Raw genomic sequence first — 22,832 nt, 5'->3', positions numbered from 1 at the left:
GGCTGTATATTGTCTCCCTGCTTATTTAACTTATATGCAGAATTCATCATGCAAAAGGCTGGGCTGGATGAATCCCTAGCCGGAATTAAAATTGCCGGAAGAAATATCAACAACCTCAGATATGCAGATGACACAACCTTGATGTCAGAAAGTGAGGAGGAATTAAAGAAACTTTTATTGAGGGTGAAAGAGGAGAGTGCAAAATATGGTCTGAAGCTCAACATCAAAAAAACGAAGATCATGGCCACTGGTCCCATCACCTCCTGGCAAATAGAAGGGGAAGAAATGGAGGCAGTGAGAGATTTTACTTTCTTGGGCTCCATGATCACTGCAGATGGTGACAGCAGCCACGAAATTAAAAGAGGCCTTCTTGGGAGAAAAGCAATGACAAACCTAGACAGCATCTTAAAAAGTAGAGACATCACCTTGCCAACAAAGGTCCGTATAGTAAAAGCTATGGTTTTCCCAGGAGTGATGTATGGAAGTGAGAGCTGGACCATAAAGAAGGCTGATCGCCGAATAACTGATGCTTTTGTGTGTTTTTTAATAAAATTTTTATTAAGATTTTTGCATTACAAAATAGAAAAAGAAAAAAGAAAAAAATACAAAATAAAAATTGTTAAAAACAATCAGTCTTCTCATCATATTATTTTTCATTTACTTGTTTCTCGGACCTCCTCGGACCTCCCTTTTTTGTATTCCAATTCAATATATTAGCTCAGCAGTTTCTTTCCCTCATTATTCTACCCAGATCTTTAATCTTATATTATTACAACCTTGAATTTTTACTTATAAAAAACCATTTTTTCATATTCTTTTAGACCATTACAGCTAGAAACCACTTAATTTCAATCCAACATCATTCTAAGATTCATTCATTTTACAATGTCTCTGTAGATAGTCTTTAAATTTCTTCCAGTCTTCTTCCACTGACTCTTCTCCCTGATCTCGGATCCTGCCAGTCATTTCCGCCAGTTCCATGTAATCCATCACCTTCATCTGCCATTCTTCCAGAGTGGGTAAATCTTGTGTCTTCCAATATTTTGCAATAAGTATTCTTGCTGCTGTTGTGGCATACATAAAGAAAGTTCTATCCTTCTTTAACACCGATTGGTCAACTATGCCCAGGAGAAAGGCTTCTGGTTTCTTCAAGAAGGTATATTTAAATACCTTTTTCAATTCATTATATATCGTCTCCCAGAAAGCCTTAATCCTTGGGCACGTCCACAAAAGGTGAAATAATGTACCTTCATTTTCTTTACATTTCCAACATTTATTATCGGGCAAATGGTAGATTTTTGCTAGCTTGACTGGGGTCATGTACCACCTGTATATCATTTTCATAATATTCTCTCTTAAGGCATTACATGCCATAAATTTCATACCAATGTTCCACAACTGTTCCCAGTCTGCAAACATAATATTGTGTCCAACATCTTGTGCCCATTTAATCATAACAGATTTCACCGTTTCATCCTGAGTGTTCCATTTCAACAGCAAGTTATACATCCTTGACAAATTCTTAGTTTTGGGTTCTAACAGTTCTGTTTCTAGTTTTGATTTTTCCACCTGGAAGCCAATTTTCTTGTCCAAATTATATGCCTCCATTATCTGATAATAATGCAGCCAGTCTCGCACTTTGTTCTTTAGTTTCTCAAAACTCTGCAGTTTTAGTCTATCTCCATATTGTTCCAAAATTTCCCAATATTTCGGCCATTTAGCCTCCATATTGAGCTTTTTCTGAGCTTTCGCTTCCATCGGTGACAGCCACCTTGGGGTTTTATTTTCCAATAGATCCTTGTATCTTATCCAAACATTAAACAATGCTTTCCTAACAATATGGTTTTAAAATGCTTTATGCGCTTTGACCTTATCATACCACAGATATGCATGCCATCCAAATACATTATTAAAACCTTCCAAGTCCAAAATGTCTGTGTTTTCAAGAAGTAGCCATTCTTTCAACCAGCAGAAAGCTGCTGATTCATAATAAAGTTTAAAGTCTGGCAGGGCAAATCCACCTCTTTCCTTTGCATCCGTTAATATTTTAAATTTTATTCTAGGCTTCTTGCCCTGCCAGACAAATCTTGAAATATCTCTCTGCCACTTCTTGAAACAGTCCATCTTGTCCACAATTTGCAATGCCTGAAACAAAAACAACATTCTAGGCAATGCATTCATTTTTATAGCAGCGATACGGCCTAGCAATGAAAGTTTCAAATTTGACCATATTTCTAAATCTTTTTTCACTTCACCCCAGCATTTTTCATAGTTATCTTTAAATAAGTTCCCATTTTTTGCTGTCATATTGATCCCCAAGTATTTAACTTTCTTAACCACTGTTAAACCTGTCATGTTCTGAAACCTCTCTCTCTCAATTTGTGTTAAATTTTTCTCTAAAACCTTGGTTTTTGACTTATTCAGTTTAAACCCAGCGACCTGACCAAATTCATGAATCAGTTCTAAAACCCTTTTAGTACTAGATTCTGGCTCCTGTAACATCAATACTAAATCATCTGCAAATGCTCTCAGTTTGTACTGTCTGGCTCCAACTGGTCCCTTCTAATCATGTTCAGCAAAACCTCCAGAACCGATATAAAAAGCAATGGGGAAATTGGGCAACCTTGTTGTGTCCCTTTTTCTATTTTAAATTCTTCCGTCACCACATTAATTACAATTAATTTAGCCTTTTGTTCTGAATATATTGCACTTATACCATTTTCAAAACCTTGGCCTACCCCCATACCCTGTAAGTTCTTTTTCATAAAAGTCCAAGAAATGTTGTCAAAGGCTTTCTCCGCATCCACAAATATTAAAACTGCCTTAGTATTTATATTCACTTGCAATTTCTCTATAATATTAATTATGTTTCTCACATTGTCAGAAAGATGTCTTCCTGGGAGAAAACCTGCTTGGTCTTTATGTATCTCTTCCACTAACACTCTTTTTAGTCTTTTAGCCAAAATATCTGCAAAAATTTTGTAATCCACATTAAGCAGTGATATGGGACGGTAGTTCTTGAGCTGCGTCTTTTCAGTCTCTGTTTTTGGTACAAGTGTGATATATGCTTCTTTCCACGACTCTGGTGCCATTTCCCCCTCCATTATTTCATTACAGACTTCTTTCAAAGGTTGTACTAACCATTCCTTTAAGGATCTGTAATATCTAGAAGTCAGTCCATCCGGTCCTGGAGATTTACCCAATTGCATATTCTGGATGGCACCTTCTATCTCCTGTTCAGTTATTTTATAGCTCAACATTAATTTATTTTCTTGAGAGATTTTTTGTAATCCATTTTTCTTCAAAAATTGGTCTACGTCGATTTCTCTCTGTGGCCCTTGTGTATATAATTGTTTGAAATACCTCTGGAAGCAGTTTCTGATCTCAGCTGGGTTCTGTATGTTCCTTCCTTCCACTTCTAAATTTGTAATTGTATTTAGTTTTTGTCTTTTTTTCATTTGCCAAGCCAACATTTTCCCACATTTGTTAGCCGACTCAAATGTCTTTTGTCTCATTTGTTTAATTTTCCATTCAATCTCTTGGTTCATCATTTTCATAAGTTGCACTTGGTATAACTTTATTTCTCTCAAAATCTCCTGCGACTTGGGTTTTGCTCTCAATTTTTTTTCACCTTTATTTTCTCCAAAATTTTATCCTTCTTCTCATTCTGGATTCTCTTTTTTAGTGCGTTCTGTTGTATCAAGAACCCTCTCATAACTGCCTTGCTGGCATCCCAGATTACTCTTTTTTCCACATTGGTGTTCATATTTATCTCAAAGTAGTCCCTCAAGTTTTTTTGGGCCTTCTTTAAAACTTCTTCATCTCTAAATAAGGTGTCATTCATCCTCCATGTGAAGGAACCAGTTGATATTAGTTTCATCTCCATCTTGACAGCGTTGTGGTTGGAGCAGGTTTTTGGGCAGATTTCCACTTTTCTAGTCTTTGGTGCCATTCCTCTAGTTACCCATATTTGGTCAGTTCTAGTCCATGTCATTTTGGCTTCAGAAAAGAAGGTTCCCTCCTTAGCCAAAGGGTTATTTATTCTCCAAATATCAACTAAATCCAAGTTGTCTGTCATCTCAAAAAAAGTTTTCGGTAGTCTGCCATCCTTGGTGACTACCTGTCTTTGTGCCTTGTCCATATGTGTAGATACCACTCCATTCATGTCTCCCAGCAAAATTACATTGTAATCCAAATAGTCCATCAGGATCTCACACAACTTTTTTTAAAAATCAGATTTCCCCTCATTTGGTGCATAAACACCTACTATCAAAAAAATTTCTCCCTGTATTTGAATTTCAACTGTCACAAATCTTTCTTGGTCATCTTTAAATATAAATTTCGGTTGTAATCTCTCTTTTGTATAAATCACAACTCCGGAGGGAACCTGCTAGACAGGGGTTGGGTCCTGCTGTGCCGGCGACGCGGGGACCCTCAAAAACCACTGGCGCAGAAGCCCGTGGACCTGGTGACTCGGCGGGCACCGTTTGCGCCCCCCGACCTGCGAAGAAGCCTTTTTAAAGGCTTCGGAGCGGGGGACGGGGAGCAGCGTGGTGCTGTGAGTCTTCTGCTTCCCCTGCCAAGCGAAGCCGCATGCCATTCGACTGAGAGCGCTGACTTCTTCTTTTGGAAATTTGGACTAAAATCTAAAGATAACAACCCGTGAGTAATTTTGAAATTGGACTAAAAAATTTTTATAATTTTTTTTTTATTATTTGATATGAGCGGGGGAGATGCAAAAAGGAAGTCCGTCTCGCCCCCATTGTATACAATTTAAAGCAAGGATTTGACAACTAAGGTCGAAGAAGAACCTTTTCTTAATTGGACAAAAGTTATTAATTGCACGGATTGATAGTATAAGTAATTGTGCTGGAGGATGAGAGTTATTTTTTTGAATTAAAGTGCCACCCATCCCGGGACCGGGAGTGATCCGCGAGAGGAGCCTGCTGAGGAGACATAAAAGATTTTTACAGCTGTCAAACTAGCTGTCAAAGTCGGAAAAAATTCTTAGACTTTGTTTCTGATGTTTCTGCTGGTTACAATAGATACAATATAGTTACAAATCGCTGAAAATAAAGAAGAACTGAAACAAATTAACTTGGCTTTTGGGTTGGAAGTGAAAGGAATACTGAATAACCAGAATCCCTCTAATGTTCAGGGACATCACAAAAATGGAAATAGGTCGAAAAATACTAGCTGACCTGGAGGAGGTTATTTTTCTCGTGAGAAAGTTGCGTAAGTTGCAAGAGCAAGGTCATGTTTTGTCTACAAGTGCCATAACTTTGAAGCCAACAGTAAAGGAATCTACTGAGTTGGAAAAGGACTCGATGTACAAAACCCAGGCAGCTGCACAAGAAAAGAAACTTGAGAAAATTGAGGAAGTGGAGAAAGAGATATATGTTGAACAGGAGGAACAGGGAGGAGGGGCTGCAATGCTGCAGAAGGTAAAGGAGAGCCGGAGGCCTGTCAAGATGGACATAAAAGAAAATAAGGACTGGATGATAAAAACTGGGTTTGAATTGGAAAGTGAGGAGTGGAAAGATCTCCTTTTGTGGAGATCGGAAGATCTATGGTTTATAAATCTGATCAAGGTGGAAGTTGGAGCCTTTGGGCTATTTGGACTTAAAAGGTTTGAGAAACAAGACTTGAGCTCCACCTTTAAATATGGAGGTCTGGCTGGAAGGAACATGGACATCATAGGGATCGTGCCCCTCCGAGACTTGGTGTTTAATATAAAGGACTTTCAGAGAAACCGGCAGAGAGGGACTGAGAGAGATTTAAGGGCCTCAGACGTGAGGTTGCCAGGCTGATAAAAGATGGACTAATGGACAATGGTTTGGGATTCAAATCGGGGAAGGGAGGGTGGGGTTTGGAAATCCAAAGGATGTACAAAAATACTCTGATTTTTTCTATCTTTTTTTTCTTTTTGTGTTGTCACTAGTAGTAAAATGGGGAATTCGTGGAAGGGAAACTGGGACGATCTTAGAAAAAGTCTTTAAGTATAATGATTGATGTATATAAGCTAAAAGTTGATATATAAATTGAATTTAACATAACAATAAATTAAGGTTAAAATCAAGGGATAAGAACTTGCTGAACAAACTTTTGGATATGGAATACAAGAAGGGGAGGCGAGGGGAAGTTGCGGAAAAAAGGTATTGAAAATATGGATTGTATGTTGAATTTTTCTTTTTTCTTTTTCTTTTTTTTCTTTTTTATGTATTATTTGAAATTCCAATAAATATCATTTTTTAAAAAAAACAAAAAACAAATTATCTTTCTCCAATTCAGGAACTGCCCTGACCCTTAAATTTGCTTGTTTCTCCCTCAACTCAATCATAGACAATATTGATCTGTGGTCTTGTAGTTGTTTGTGTATCGGTGGTATCTTCTCTTCTACAACGGTGGCTGTATAGGTTGCAATTTCTTTTGCCTCATCAGCTGTCTTTCGTATTGAAGTTGATTCCTGTAGTAATTTCTGAATAGTCTCAGTATTAGTGTTCACCTTCTGACCCAAATTATTAATGCTTGTAGCATTTTGATTAATACTTGTGGTGTTTTGGTCAATTTTACTCGATGCCTCGGCTACTTGTTTACTTATTTTATCCAAAGATTCATTTATTTTACTAAGTGCCTGGGCCAGGGCATCGTCAGCAGCCATACCTTTAGGTTTAGATTGTGCCGATGGGGTTGTTATTGGCAAGCCAGCAGGGCCGGATGTCGAAGCTCTCCTTTGCAGCCCACTGCCTGTATGAAGTACTCTGCCAGATCTGGTTGCTTGTAGGGACTCTAACTTGTCTTTCCCATCTGCCATAACCCTCCAGATAAAAGTCAAGGTCAGTCACACACTCAAAGTCAGAGTCAGAGTCTGTCAAGGCCAGTCACACACTCAGAGTCAGAGTTTGTTTTGAAGTGGAAAATTCCCTTAATCCAGCTGCAGTTGCCGCAATTTCAAAGTTCCTCTAGGGGGACACAGTAACAACGACAGTCAATAATATTTTAAAGTAACTTACTTTCCCCTTTCATCCCCCAGTCTCAAAAGGACAACAGTTTCTATTTCAATTTATTTATTACCTGATACTTTGAAATGAGGAGAAACCAGTCAGTAATAATGTGTCTTAATTGTATCTTCAGACGCAGAGTTAACTGTTAAAAAAGAAAGTACTTTCAGCAACAGCACGTTTCCCAATACGGCATTTTTACTGTTCACTAGAAGCCGGTCTCAGGGATTTGAGCGGTGGATTTTAGCTGCTCTTGCTCTCTCTTTTTGCAGGGAAATGCTGTTCAAATCCTTTCCCCCCTCCTCCCCTGTGTCAAAGGGGGGAAAACGCTTGTTTGATGTTCGGATTGTAATCCTTAAGAACATCCTTTGAGGTTTCTGCTTACAAGTTCATTGCTTTACTTCCTTTACAAGAACGGGAGGCAGACTTCCTGTTTATACAGCTCCGCATTCGGTGCCAAATCTTTTATAGAGTTCCTTTAATTGCAAAATTGACCTACTCACGGATCATTGATTTTAGTGCCAAATTTTCAGGAAGAAGGCAGTGCTCTCCGGCAACGGCTTCGCGGCTTCACTCCACGGAAGAAGCAGACGACTCACAGCACAGCGCCACTTCCCTGCTCCGCTCCAGAGCCCAGAGCTGGACTCCTTCGCCGATTGGGGGGGCGCAAAAGGTGCCCGCCGAGTCCCACGGTCACAGGCTTCACCCGCCTTTGATTTTTTGAGGGTCCCCGCTGCGCCGTAGCGGTAAAGACCCAGTTTCCGTGGAGCCAGTCCCCTCCAAATTAAGGGGAATCAGCCATTTTCCGATGGCGCCACCCCGGAAGTCTCAATTGATGCTTTTGAATTCTGGTGCTGGAGGAGACTCTTGAGAGTCCCATGGACTGCAAGAAGATCAAACCTATTCTTCATTCTGAAGGAAATCAGCCCTGAGTGCTCACTGGAAGGACAGATCATGAAGCTGAGGCTCCAATACTTTGGCCACCTCATGAGAAGAGAAGACTCCCTGGAAAAGACCCTGGTGTTGGGAAAGATGGAGGGCAAAAGGAGAAGGGGACGACAGAGGACAAGATGGTTGGACAGTGTTCTCAAAGCTACCAGCATGAGTCTGACCAAACTGCGGGAGGCAGTGGAAGACAGGAGTGCCTGGCGTGCTCTGGTCCATGGGGTCATGAAGAGTCGGATATGACTAAATGACTAAACAACAACAAGGTGTGGCAGAAGGACCCAGACAAAACTTTTGGTGCTACTCATGTGCCCTGTGACAAACGGAAGAAAACATGGAACAAGCCGAAGGGTGGATAGGCCCTCTGTCACATGTTCAGTTGCCTTTAGTTCGTTGCTTTTTAAATAAAAGTTAAAGGGATGGAGAGAAATGTCCCCCATGGGAATTTTGCAATGTGTGTTCCTGGCAAGTAATCTAAGCAGAAACTGAGAGAGAATAAAATGAAGTAGGTTATGGATAAATGGCTGATGCTCCTTCTGGGCTGATCATGTCATAATAATTGTAGTTTATTTTAGCAGTTTTTAAATTTAATTGTAGCTGAGTTTTACCAACGTGAAAGTGGAAAGCAGTTATGGTAACTTCAGTTTTAAATGTTTTTATAGAATCCGCTCACATGTATCTGAAATAAAAGTGCTCAAGACTGAGATGTTGATAGTGGGGACTTTTGTAGTACAGAAAGCTTTTAGGGTTTAATTTTTTTATGATGTCATACTCTTCCCAGGGAGGTCTGCCTGGTTAGATTTATTGTAGTCCTTACAAGGCAAATGAAATAACTTTTCATGCTGCTTGGCTTTAGGGCTCTGTGAGTCGAATGGTTTTTAATACTGCTAATTCTGCTATTAATGTTTAGTATTGTTAATGGGTTTTTAACGTGTCTGGATCTTTTCTTTAATATACTGCGGATTTTAAAATTATGCTATACTTGCTAGCTACTATGGAGTCTCTGCATTTGCCAAAAAATGAAATAAGAACTGTCTGATCCCCGGATCCTACATAAGACTCAGTTTGATCAGTGACCTTTGCGCTTAATTCCCTTTTTATCTACTGTTGTGGTTAGCCAGTCATTTCCTACCTTACAGCTCCAATATGGAAATAGTTGCAATTCAGTGCACATTTTAATCTGCTCAAGAACAATTCATCAATGTGTTTGAGCAATGCTTGAGACCCTCTCCTCAGCTGCTCTCTGTGCATCGCCTGCATGTTCTTGCCGTTTAAAATTGTGAGAATTCTTGTTTGAAGCTAACGTGGAAGAAACAGATTATTCATAGAGATGCATTTTCCTGTATTCCGTGTACAGCAGTGCAGCAAGAAAGTCTCGGCCTCACTGATGTGGATCTTGAAGTCCTCCGGAGTCATCGCAAACCACCCCTGGCCACGTATCCTGCTCACTTTGATAACAACAGCTATAATATTAACAATGGCTGTATTCAATATGGTAAGTTAAACGGGATTTTGTTTCCATTGCTATTTTTCTATCTTTCTGACGTGTTTCTGTGATGCTTGTTACATGCAGCAGTTGCACTCGGGTTTGGGGTTGACTCAACCTGCCCCCAAAGTTGCACACTCTGGTTAGCTTTGCTCCTGGTGTCCACACATACGGTGATAACATCTGCAAGGAAAGAGCTGTACATGCAGAGCCCTCTGTGCAGATGTTTGCAGTGGGGCCAGGGCTTGTTGGGGCTGGCTTGTTGACAGAGCTCCACTTGTGGATTGATGCAACTTTGGGGTCAGATCACCTGAATAGAGCTAATATAAATAAAGAAATGGGGCAAAGCCAGTGTCTGAGGAAACAAAGGAGTTGAAGAAAGGAGGCGCTGAGGAAGAAATAGGCCTAGAGAAAAATCTTACAAGGGTCTATACACCATTGGCAAGAAGGAACTAGACCAGCAAGGGAGATTTGAGAACTGTGGACCATAGCCTGGGTGGCAAAGTGGGTATATGGTTGCTAGGTCAATGATCTTGACCTCAACTAGTCTGCTGTACCTTTGACAATTTCCAGAGGGGTACCATGTCACTCTCGTTGCATAAAAACCAACAAGAGTTCTGCAGCACCCTAAAGACTATAAATTTATTATGGAATCAGCTTTTATGGACTACCACCCACCTCGTCAGATACAACAAATCTTTCTTGCTAAGCACTGTTGCACATTTCAGGTCTCCAGAACCTGAAGGTTCATAGTCCTGGGCCAAAGCAAGATAGACTGAGGTAGTTGTTGTCCCACCCCCATGGGGGCATTAAAGGCTATTTGAAGATGAATTATTGTCCCTTTTGCCTCTAAAGGTGGTAGGTTCATGTCTCGTTTTTCCAGATCCTAAGAGATTTCATGTTTGTTCTAGTTTTTCTTGGACGATGATGGTGTGCTTGAATTCCTCTCCATGCTAAATACATCAAATACAAGTTCTCTGAATGCAAGCAGTCATATCCTCTCATATATGCAAAACAACTATTTTTTCCTTCCAGTAAGTTCATATTATATTTCTTATTTGTATAAGCTTGTTCCGGTACCGTCAATTGAGCCAGAAAGACTAAGGTCCACTTTGGAGGCACCTCTTAACGTTCCCTCCATAGTTGCTACTGCTATGCAAAGGTTTCCATTCCAAGGAAATGTCACACCTTCGCAGGAGCTGTTAGACATTCTAGCAAAGGGCCTTGGGGAAAGAGGTTCTGCTGGGTTCACTGGGACAAACTCCCAAGTGAGTGTACATAGGATTGGAGTCTTTTAGTCCAGTCCTAACTACATTTGCATGAAAGTCCATGCTCCTTCAGGTTCTTCAGTTAAGGGGACTAAGGAGCAGGAAACCAGCAGGTAGTGCCAGCCTTTGGTTGGTTGTAAATGTGGGGGCAGGTTGAGTGTGGTGGGGCACTGCCCTGTTGGCCTTAATGGAGCAACCTCCACTGTCCTGAACCAAGAGGGAGGGGCTATTGTATAGGTCCTTCTCATCCAGTTGTCTCCTGGTTGCAAAGCAAGTACAACAATTATGCAGGATGGACCTGGAAAATTGATTATGTGGTTTCAGCGTTTTAAATGTCACCACAGTGGCATGGGATGAAACCACAGAAACCATTGTGATAATGCCCCCTCCGATCTCATGGAGCATGTGAAAATAGGCTCTTGTTCATGGAAAACTCACTTGTCATGGAGAAGACTTGGGTTCTTCACCCTGACACACACACTGTATGTGTGAATTTATTTTTATTTATTTTCTACTTGAGGGCACAACCCAACCACAGATTAGTGAGAACTAGGCCTTAGCTGCAAACTAAATCCAAATATTTGCTTTCCTTTTCCAGTACTTCATCTATAGTTGCATCCTGGGCTTGATTTCCTGTTCTGTTTTCCTCCGGATAAATCATGAGCTGAAAATGGCAATCATGCTGCTTGCTCTGGTGGCCTATAATGTCATTCTTCTGCACACACATGGCTCTGTGCTGGACAACTACAGCAAATCCCTCTATACAATGGCGCCTCTGAAAAGGTAGGCCAGCGAATCTTAGAGCCACAGAGCTGCCTGCACTGTGCTCCTCCTCTGTTAATGTGTAGTAGTCGAACAAATGTGGCATGACATCAACATACTTTGTGGGCTCATCCACACTCCTGATTGTCCTGTGCCTAGAAATCACAGGGCCGAGAGGTTTTCTGCTTCTCCTGTGCTTTCTATGCACAGATCTAAGCTGTTCCCCTTTTGCCCTGGAGCTTTCCCCAGGGAAACCTGCTCTTTAGCACTGATGGGACAGGTGGGGCTTGTCAAGCTGGGAAGGGAGCCCATCTGGGAGAAGGAAACTGATTCTATACCTCCCACTGCCTTGTGGGATGTCTTTGGGAAAAGAAAAGGCTAAGGAATGAATTCTACACAAATCCAGAATGGAGTTGGATGGTGCCTTGTGTGCCTCCTTCTGGTAATTCCAGCGGCCAAGCTGGTGTCAAACGTATTGCCCTGCTTTCCTTTGGACCACATCAGTGAAGCTGAGAGGTGGGTCTTGTCCTCTTGGCAGCTCATGACCTCCATATACACTGTCCAGTGAGTGTGGGGAGGTCACTTCAGTACTTCTACTGGAGCAAAAAGAACGCAGGAGGCAGAAGTTACAAGGTGCCGGTTTCTGCTGCCACAGCAGGCACTGTGATCCTTCAGCAGTTTGACTTCACCCCTGGAGATGCACTCCATTGCTTCATGAGACAGATGTATGCCAACAACAGTGCTGAATTGGATCAGACATCACTCCATGGAAAACTCAATGGATGTTTTCTCTACCGGAGCTCTAAAGAGCAGGTTTCCCCATGGGAAAGCAGGGGGACCAGCAGAAGTGTGGACAAGCCCTGTGTTACCCTGCTGGTTATGTGGGGTGTGGAGATCCACAGTATGGCGATGTCACGTCACACATGGGCTCAGCAGTGGCAGATCTGTCTCCCTTTAAAACCTAGTTTGGCCCCTGCTTCCTGGAGGAGGAGGAAAAAACAACTGCGTTCAGTTCAGCTGTTTGGTTTAGGTTTTATAAGTAGCATGACAAAATAATAATAATGCAAATATCGCCAAGCAGGCAAGGGCAATGACAAGCAGGGCAGGCGTTAATTTTCAGGATTGCAGAATTGACCCATTAAATATGGAAACTCTGTCTCCAGATTTGTCAGGCTAGCAAGAGATAATGTTCTCTAGCATTAGTGATTATATGTGCAATTACTGTGGCATTATTCATAGGAAACTAATATGTTCCACAAATGAGGTATTTAATTTTCTTTACCGTGACCAAAATTTTATTCTCTCAATACAAATTTCTTCAAAGGAAATGTGATTCATAAATGAAATAAATAAATAAATAAATAAAAATAAAGATCATAACTCTAGTTATTTGATCTCTTTATGAAAAGGGTCATGGGAACAAATAACAGTCTGAAAGCTTTGCACGCCTGGTGTGACCCTACTAGAGCGTAAATTGTTCCTCATATCCTATATGGTTCCTCTTTACAGCAGATGTATGTGTTGTCTGGAATCTTGCTGCAATTAAACTAATGGCAAGGGGGAGATCCCAAAATACATTGGAAACTAGTCAGTATGAGAGAAAACCTGACTTATTTTCATTGAACCCTGCTCATGAATTTCTTATATGGAGAAACATTTGCTCACATCAGATAGCAGCCTAAAGTGTTATAGTGCAAGAAATGCTTTACAGCTTGTATTTCATAGCATTTCATAGTATAATCTGGTCCTCCATCGCAGCAACTCAAAGGAAAGTGGACAGGCTCAGAATATGAATAGCATTTTTGTTTTCCTGCCAATTCTACTTACACATTTGCTTTCACAGACCAGGGATACTGAAAGATCTCAAGACAATGGGCTCGGTGTCCCTCTTCATTTTCTTCATCACTCTGCTGGTACTCAGCAGGCAGGTAGGAACCTCCATCTTTTCCCACCTTTTCATACCACTTGAAAGGTTCGCTCTGCGTTTGTTTAGGAGGCTCCCACTTTCTCGCTTACTGCATTGTCACAGTTACCTCTCGCACTGAACAGCTGGATCGTCTTATGCTTGTTAGACAAAATGTTGTGGCATGAAACAATCACCAGAGAACCCAATTGAACATCGTATTGGTTCTGATGTGTGAAATAATTAAATCGTCTTTGAAATTGTCATTTTTTACACCTTTAAACCCTAGAAGCTTGCCTTGAGATTTTTGCTCAGATTCCATTTGTTTGTGTACAACTTGCCTCCCCGCCCCGTTTAGATCCATAGTGGTAAGCAGCAAGGCAGGTTTATTTGTTTTATTGTTTACAGCATCTTGATCATACAGTGTTGTTCAGAAAAACTTGTTCTGGAAACCTCTATTCATAGTATCAAGAATTTTGTTTGCATGTTGCTTTGTATTTAGTGTAGGTTGCAAGACCAAGAAAAGTTGTTTATTTATTATTACATTTATATCCTGCCTTCCCTTCAAGGATCTCAAGGTTTTGTGAACATTTTACCCCCAGCCACAAGGTCACCAAATGAGCTTCATGGTGGAGTGGAGATTTAAAACTAGGGTTTCCTAGTCCATCCCTCTAACCACTACCCCACAGTGGCACCATAAGAAATGCTGTGATGATATGCTTGTCAGTTGTTGGTGAAAGCTAGTCAGCTATAGGTACAAAGAGCAGGGCCTTTTCTGTGGTGCCCCCTCTCAATTGGTGGAACTAATTCTAGGCTAAATGAGGCAAGCTGACGTCTTTAAACAAGCTCTATAGACACTTCTTTAGGATTGTCTTCGTGATGTGCTGTGCATTGGGCTCTTTTTAGATCCCTGCATTGTAGGGGGTTGGACCTTGGGGTCCCTTCCAACTCTACAATTCTGTGAGTCTGTGATTGAAATATAAGGTTGATCGTTGGGCTAGACTAGTTGGGCCTTGTGACCAAGGCTCATTGTAGTCCTACGTTTATTTGTCATCAGAATCAGAGTTGTTTATTGTTGTATTTTAAATCTTGTTAAACTGCTGTGTGAGATTATTGTTCTGAAAGTAGCACGTAATCCTTTTCAATTAATACATGAATACATTCTTGTTTTTTTGTAGATGAACTCTAATATAAAACAGAGTATGTTGTTACTTGTAAAACTAAACAGTCAACTTTTTGAAAATGACAATTTCTATAGCATTGAGCTTATCACATTATTATCCATTAAAGTACAGGTTTTTCATAACCTGTTGGGAGAGGTGTTTAAATATGAATTCAGGATTGTGTTTGCCCGTACCAATTTACTGATAATGACCAGTTTACTGCAGTAATTTCGGCAGTTTGGTTTTCTAAGAGGTCTATTTTTGTGTTACAACGGCTGGTGCTCTTTCACTTTATGAGCTCTGCTAGCAAGAGCTGAGAGCGACATTATTTGTTTTGCTCAGTAAATTAGCCTAGGATAGTAATGAGGCATTGAAAGGCCACAGTTCTAATTCTCATGATAAATATGCACTTGAACAAAGCATCTCTTGGCTATATTTTGCATTATAAGGTCAGTTTGGAAAATGGTTCATCATCTGAGTTTGCCTCATGGCGCTATCTGCAAATGCTTTTGAGTAGAAACTGAAGTCAGTTCCTTGATTCTCACATAGATAATCAATTCTGAGGGCTTTTATTAAAAATATAGGGCCTGCCTTAGTGACTCAGTTCTGAAGTCCACCTGGATCCAATTGAAGAGGGTGTAAATAGGACGTGCCCTGCCAAGCAACTTCCCCACCTTCTTGTTTTTACTAGAGGTCGACTTGCTCTTCACATGGAGATTTCACTCAGCTGTCACGGCTGACAGCACTCATTGTCAAAGTTCATGCGCTGGATACTTCAGGGCTGGATTACTGCAAGGCACTCTGTGTGGGGCTTCCCTCACACTTGATCCAGGGCACAGTCCTTCAATGCCTTGCCGACGTGGTCGGGGACAGAGGGTGGCGCTTGGGGAGGAATTGTCGTCGCGCCACTCCTTGGTGTGTGGAGTACCTCAGAGTGCGATTCTCTCCCCGGTTGAAGTTAAATTCTTCGAAGACAGAGGTCCTGTGGCTGGGACGGGGCAATATGGGATTGAGGGGGCAACTCCCATCTCTTGCAGGGGTGCAATTGGTGCCAGCATCGTCCGTTAAGAGTTTGGGTGTAATCTTCGATACCTCCCTCTCTATGGAGGCGCAGATTGCAGCTGTAACAAAGGCGGCATTTTTCCATCTCCGCCAAGCTAAGCAGTTGGCTCCTTACCTCTCTCGCCCTGACCTAGCCACTGTGATCCACGTGACGGTCACCTGCAGACTGGATTATTGTTAACTCGCTCTACGTGGGGCTGCCCTTGAGACTGACCCAGAAACTCCAGCGGGTGCAGAATGCCGCGGCGAGACTCCTTATGGGGTCTTCGCTGCGAGATCACATTCACCCAGTGTTATACCAGCTGCACTGGCTCCCGGTGGAGTACAGGATCAGGTTTAAGGTGCTGGTTTTAACCTTTAAAGCCCTATACAGCCTAGGACCCTCGTACCTATGGGACCGCCTCTCCTGGTATGCCCCACAGAGAAATTTACGGTCTGCAAATAAAAACATCTTGAAGGTCCCAGGCCACAGAGAAGTTAGGCTGGCCTCAACTAGAGCCAGGGCTTTCTCGGCCGCAGCTCCAATCTGGTGGAACGCTCTGTCACAAGAGACTAGGGCCCTGCGGGACTTGACATCTTTCCGCAGGGCCTGCAAGACAGAGCTGTTCCACCAGGCCTTTGGCCAGGGCACAGCCTGACCCCCTCCTCTGGCAATCTGCACAGAATTTTGCTTAATGGTTGCCATCAATTTGATTTTAATTAATTTTATAATGAATCTTTTTAGAATGCTGGATTATTTTGATTGTTGTTAGCCGCCCTGAGCCCAGCTTTGGCTGGGGAGGGCGGGATATAAATAAAATTTATTATTATTATTATTAATTTATGCCGCGCGTCATACAAAGCCATTAACAACTTGGGCCAGTTTACCTACGAGATCCTCTGACCCTGCCTGTGCCCTCTCAGCTGCCTCAGTCTGTGGATTTGGCACTATTACAGACGCCTTCGTAAGAAATTTGCTGTTTTGTGTGGCTGCGCCTAGACTTTAGAACTCCCTGCCTCTTGAGATCAAGCAAGCGCCTTCACTGTACTTTTTTTGGCACATGCTGATAACTCAGATGCTTAGAAAGTTGAGGTAATTCTAATCTGCTTTAGTATTTTAGCTTTTGTATGTTTTAAAGCAGAACTATTACTTGATTTTACTGTTTCATCTTTTTGTAAACCGCTCTGAGGTTTTTTATAATCAAGCGGGGTATAAAGTTTATGAAATAAGTAAGTAATGTTGTCCCTTACCACATTTTGTGTCAGTGTCGGGTGGTGAAGCACTTCGATTTTCCCAGTCCTGAACCTATTGCCAGTCCATCTCCTCTAGAAATATGTCACCCAAAGATTAATAAAGCAGATCTGTTTTATGTCAGCTAAAACGAGAACAAAAAAGGAGCATTGCTGTTGTTTTACTTTGCCTCTTTGCCTGACTCTCCTTAGTGCTGCCTCAGCAGGACTGCAGATTTGTTGCCTTGCCTGCTCTGTGTTTTTGCACTGTCGTGCCAATGGGGCTTAGCTGGGCCAGCAGGAACCAGCCCAAGACTGGGGGGCTGTTTAATTCCATCCAGATATTGTTCTCCTGTGGGCTGTGTCAATATTGTGCTTGTGGAATGCAATTTAATTGAAACTCTCCTTACCACTGTGGAATATTAATACTGTGATAAAGTACCTTATTAAGCTTTGAGTAGACTTTAACTCTTATTTGGTGGCTAGTGCTGAGCAAGAGGAGTATTTTAATTTGCTGTTGAGTTGCAGTTAAAGGTCAGATCTTGTGAATCTTTTGCCAGCCCCATAACCTCAACCTCTCCAGCCGTTGAACTTCTGACGTGTAACATGGTTCATAGGCAACTAGTGCTTGAATCATAGAATTGTAGGGTTGGAAGGGACTGCAAGGGTCATCTAGTCCAACCCCCTACAGTGCAGGAATCTTTTGCCCAACGTGGACCTCGAACCCATGACCCTGAGATGAAGAGTCTCCTGCTCTACTGACTGAGCTATCCCAGCTAGCTGCTGGATTGCACGGTGTGCACACACACATCTATTCCAGTGCAATCTTTGTTCGTTCAAAAAAATGTTTTATTTAGATTATTTTAAAAATCTGTATACAATATTATGCCATCTTTTATTATAATTTCTTTTTTAAAAATATATTTTTATTGAACAATTTTAACAAACAAATTATCAATCAATATAACCAATTACATCCCCCCTTTTTTCATTCCCTCCCACCCCTCCCTCTCCCACCCTCCAGAGACTTCCCTCAGCTCCACACTCTGATTTGTTTGCACATATTATTCTCTGCATGTTAAAAAGTTATACATATCTATCCTATGTTCTACTAATAAATTTGTGGATGTTTATTCAAAACCTGCCAAGGAATCCAAGTCTTTTTGTTGTCTTTTTAAATACCGTAGTTTGTAAAAAGTTCCCATTCTTCCTTGAATTCACGGTTGTCCTTCTCTCATAGTTTATATGTTAATTTGTCCTAAAATCCCTAACAAAAGTGCTTCTGGTTCTTTTTTTTTAAAAAAAAAATTATTAACAGTTTAAAGAGTATAAAAGAAAGAAAAACAATTCAACAAAACAACACAACACAATACAAAAACAAAAACACTACACAACACTGACATTAAAAAACATTAAATTAACAAAATACAACAAACACAATTTAAAACACATCCACAATTTCAGCATCCCATCCCTCACTCACCTATTTCCACGACTTCCTCACACCTCCCTTTTTGTATTCCACTTCAATTAACTGTTTCAGCTAATCCTCTCCATCTTCCTCAGTTTTCTGTCCTGTAGTTTATCTTAACTTATTTTAACCTTATTTTTTCCCCTTTGGTACATTAAAAATCTATTTATACTTAATTCCTTATAACCTTTCTGCTAAAGCCATATAACTTCTTTCCAACATTTTTCTAGCATTCATTAATTTTACAGTATTTCTGTAAATAATCTTTGAATTTTTTCCAATCTTCTTCCACCGACTCTTCTCCCTGGTCTCGGATTCTGCCAGTCATTTCCGCCAGTTCCATATAGTCCATCAACTTCATCTGCCATTCTTCCCGGTTGGGTAGATCTTGTGTCTTCCAATACTTCGCGATAAGTATTCTTGCTGCTGTTGTTGCATACGCTTCTGGTTCTTTTACAAATGTCATTTTGAACATTTTTTTCAGTTCATTATATTTCATCTCCCAATTTTTTTAAACTTCTCTACATTCCCACCACATATGATACAAAGTACCTTCTTTTTCCTTACATTTCCAACATATATTTGACACAGTTTTATACATTTTTGCCATTTTTACTGGTGTGATATACCATCTATACATCTTTTTCATATACTTTTCCTTCAGAAGAGAACAGTCTGTAAATTTCAAATCTACTTTCCACAATTTTCCCCAGTTCTCAAATTGTATAGTATGTCCTATATCTTGCACCCATTTAATCATAACCGATTTGACCTCCTCGTCTTTCGTTTCCCATTCTAGCAGTATACTATATTCTTTCTTCAATAACTTCGTGTCTTCTTCTATAACCTCTTTTTGGAATCTAGAGATTGTATAACTAAACCCTTTTTTGCTATCTTCCTTATAAATTTCATTTAATTGTCTGTAATGCAATCAACTCTGAAAATGGTCTTTAATTTCATCATAATCTTTTAGTTTCCATTTTCCTTCTTGATCTCTCAATAAGTTCTCACCCTGGGCCAGCAGGGGGATACTGTAGATAGTTATGCAAATGAAGGATCGAAAATGACGTTCAGTGATTGGATAGTTTTAGAAAGTTGTCACAGGTACTGGAGCTCTATATAAGCAGGCTGACTGAGCCCTTCAGTTCAGTTCTGTCCTGGCCTGTGAATAAACAAGAGCTGTTTGAAGACTTGCTTAACACAGGCCATTTCCCCTTTTTACTGAGCGGTTTGAGTAATGAAGCTTCAATTGGTGGTGATAGCCACCAAGGTGTTTTTTGTTCTATTAAATCTATTAAATCTTTATATCTCTTCCATACTCTCAGTAATGATTTCCTAATGAAATGATTATAAAATCCTTTATGTGCTTTCCCTTTTCCATAGCATAAATATGCATGGCATCCATATCTGTTATCGTGACCTTCTAAATCTAATGCTTCTTCCTTTTCCAGTTTTATCCAGTCCCTAATCCAAACCAAGCATGCAGCCTCATAGTACAGTTTAAGGTCTGGGAGGGCGAGGGCCTCCTCTTTCTCTTGTGTCTATAAGTAAGGTAAAGGTAAAGGGACCCCTGACCATTAGGGCCAGTCGTGACCGGCTCTGGGGTTGCGGCGCTCATCTCGCTTTATTGGCCGAGGGAGCCGGCGTACACCTTCCGGGTCATGTGGCCAGGATAACTAAGCCGCTTCTGGCGAACCAGAGCAGCGCACGGAAACGCCGTTTACCTTCCCGCCAGAGCGGTACCTGTTGATCTACTTGCACTTTGACGTGCTTTCGAACTGCAGTTTCTGCAGTTCAGGCTCTCTCCCCTCCACACTTTTGCACAAGAGAAGCCTTCCTCACCTGCAGAACATTGAGGTGGGAGTTGATAGGAGGGTGGAGCAAACCTCTGATGAAGGAGGACTTGTCCACTCATTAAACAGGAAGTATGACAAAGCTGTTTGAACGAGTGTTAGGAATAGTCAAAACAAAAAAATTCCTTCCAGTAGCACCTTAAAGACCAACTAAGTTAGTTCTTGGTATGAGCTTTCGTGTGCATGCACACTTCTTCAGATACCAGTGCATGCACACGAAAGCTCATACCAAGAACTGACGTAGTTGGTCTTTAAGGTGCATGCACACGAAAGCTCATACCAAGAACTAACGTAGTTGGTCTTTAAGGTGCATGCACACGAAAGCTCATACCAAGCATACGAAAGCTCATACCAAGAACTAACTTAGTTGGTCTTTAAGGTGCTACTGGAAGGAATTTTTTTGTTTTGACTATGGCAGACCAACACGGCTACCTATCTGTAACTGTTAGGAATAGTTCCCAGGAGGCCATCTTTAAAGGATTTATTAAATATAAAAGTGATAAGAGAGTTGTTGTTGTTGTTTAGTCGTTTAGTCGTGTCCGACTCTTCGTGACCCCATGGACCAGAGCACGCCAGGCACTTCTGTCTTCCACTGTCTCCCGCAGTTTGGTCAGACTCATGTTTGTAGCTTCGAGATCAAAAGAGATTAAGATCAAAAGAGATTACGAGGCTCTGGGCAGGAAATTGAAGCAATTAAATGCACAAATTGTCATCTCATCTGTCCTCCCAGTTGAACGACGTGGCCCCGGGGAAGAGAGAAAGGAGCAGCCAAGCATACTAGGACTCAATTTCTTGACTTTAAGAAAGCCGACTTCATAAAACTTAGGGAAGTGCTGGGTGAGATCCCATGAACAGTAATACTAAAAGGAAAGGGAGTTCATGATGGCTGGGAGTTTGTTAAGAGGGAGATAGTAAAAGCACAACTTCAGGCAATACCAATGAGACGGAAACATGGAAGGTGCCTAAAGAAGCCAGGGTGGCTATCTAAAGAACTTTTAACTGAGTTAAGATTAAAAAAGGATGTGTACAAAAATGGAAAAGGGGGGAAACCACCAGAGAGGAATTCAAACAAATAGCCAGCACGTGTAGACACAAAGTCAGAAAAGCTAAAGCACAGAATGAACTCAGGCTTGCTAGAGAGGTTAAAAGCAACAAAAAAGGCTTTTATGGGTATGTTCGTAGCAAAAGGAAGAACAAAGAAACAGTGGGATCACTCAGAGGAGAAGATGGTGAAATGCAAACAGGGGACACAGAAAGGGCTGAACTCCTCAATGCCTTCTTTGCCTCAGTCTTCTCCGATAAAGAAAATAATGCCCAACCTGAAGAATTTGGAGCAAATGATTCAGCAGAGGAAACACAGCCCAGAATAACTAAGGAGATAGTACAAGAATACTTGGCTAGTTTAGATGTATTCAAGTCTCCAGGGCCAGATGAACTGCATCCAAGAGTATTAAAAGAACTGGCAGATGTGATCTCAGAACCACTGGCAGTCATCTTTGAGAATTCCTGGAGAACAGGCAAAGTCCCGGCAGGCTGGAGGAGGGCAAATGTTGTCCCTATTTTCAAAAAGGGAAAAAGAGAGGACCCAAATAATTACCGCCCAGTCAGTGTGACATCAATACCAGGGAAGATTCTGGAGCAGATCATTAAGCAAACAGTCTGTGAGCACCTAGAAAGGAATACTGTCATCACCAATAGTCAGCATGGATTTCTGAAAAATAAATCATGTCAGACTAACCTGATCTTGTTTTTTGACAGAATTACAAGCCTGGTAGATGAAGGGAACGCAGTGGATGTAGCCTACCTTGATTTCAGCAAGGCATTTGACAAGGTGCCCCATGATATTCTTGTAAAGAAGCTGGTAAAATGCGGTCTTGACTATGCTACCACTCAGTGGATTTGTAACTGGCTGACTGACCGAACTCAAAGGGTGCTCATCAATGGTTCCTCTTCATCCTGGAGAAGAGTGACTAGTGGGGTGCCACAGGGTTCTGTCTTGGGCCCGGTCTTATTCAACATCTTTATCAACGACTTGGATGATGAACTCAAGGGCATCCTGATCAAATTTGCAGATGACACCAAACTGGGAGGGGTGGCTAACACCCCAGAGGACAGGATCACACTTCAAAACAACCTTGACAGATTAGAGAACTGGGCCAAAACAAACAAGATGAATTTTAACAGGGAGAAATGTAAGAGCTGTTCGCCAGTGGAATTTGCTGCCAAGGAGTGTGGTGGAGTCTCCTTCTTTGGAGGTCTTTAAGCAGAGGCTAGACAACCATATGTCAGGAGTGCTCTGATGGTGTTTCCTGCTTGGCAGGGGGTTGGACTCGATGGCCCTTGTGGTCTCTTCCAACTCTATGATTCTATGAGAACACTGTCCAACCATCTCGTCCTCTGTCGTCCCCTTTTCCTTGTGCCCTCAATCTTTCCCAACATCAGAGTCTTTTCCAGGGAAAAAACTACCTTCTTTCACCCCACATTTCCAGCAATTCTTGTTTCCTGTTTTATACATCCTTGTCAGTTTAATTGGAGTGAGGTACCATCTATACATCATTTTTAACATGTTTTCTTTCAACCATGTACATGCTGTAAATTTTAGCCCAGTGTTCCATAATTTTGACCACTTCTCATACTCAGTGTTATGGCCAACATCCATTACCCATTTAATCATAATTTACTGGAGTGGCTTGCCGGTTCCTGCTCCAG

General features: G+C 41.3%; 1 protein-coding gene across 3 annotated transcripts in view; it reads left to right on the top strand.

Annotated features, from left to right (window-relative positions):
- Positions 1 to 22,832, top strand: part of ADCY2 (adenylate cyclase 2) — a 134,870-nt gene that overhangs the window by 90,747 nt on the left and 21,291 nt on the right. For all 3 annotated transcript variants that reach the window (XM_083748572.1, XM_083748571.1, XM_083748573.1), the window contains 4 exons: positions 9,304 to 9,441; positions 10,344 to 10,466; positions 11,299 to 11,483; positions 13,306 to 13,390. In XM_083748572.1, the coding sequence (XP_083604698.1) occupies positions 9,304 to 9,441; positions 10,344 to 10,466; positions 11,299 to 11,483; positions 13,306 to 13,390 (531 nt within the window). The remainder of the gene's footprint in view (positions 1 to 9,303; positions 9,442 to 10,343; positions 10,467 to 11,298; positions 11,484 to 13,305; positions 13,391 to 22,832) is intronic.

This window comes from Podarcis gaigeae (assembly GCF_964106915.1).
Source record: "Podarcis gaigeae genome assembly, chromosome: 7".
NCBI classification, from domain to species: domain Eukaryota; kingdom Metazoa; phylum Chordata; class Lepidosauria; order Squamata; family Lacertidae; genus Podarcis; species Podarcis gaigeae.
The sequence above is the reverse complement of the archived record's forward strand: the minus strand, read 5'-3'. Positions and strand labels throughout refer to the sequence as shown.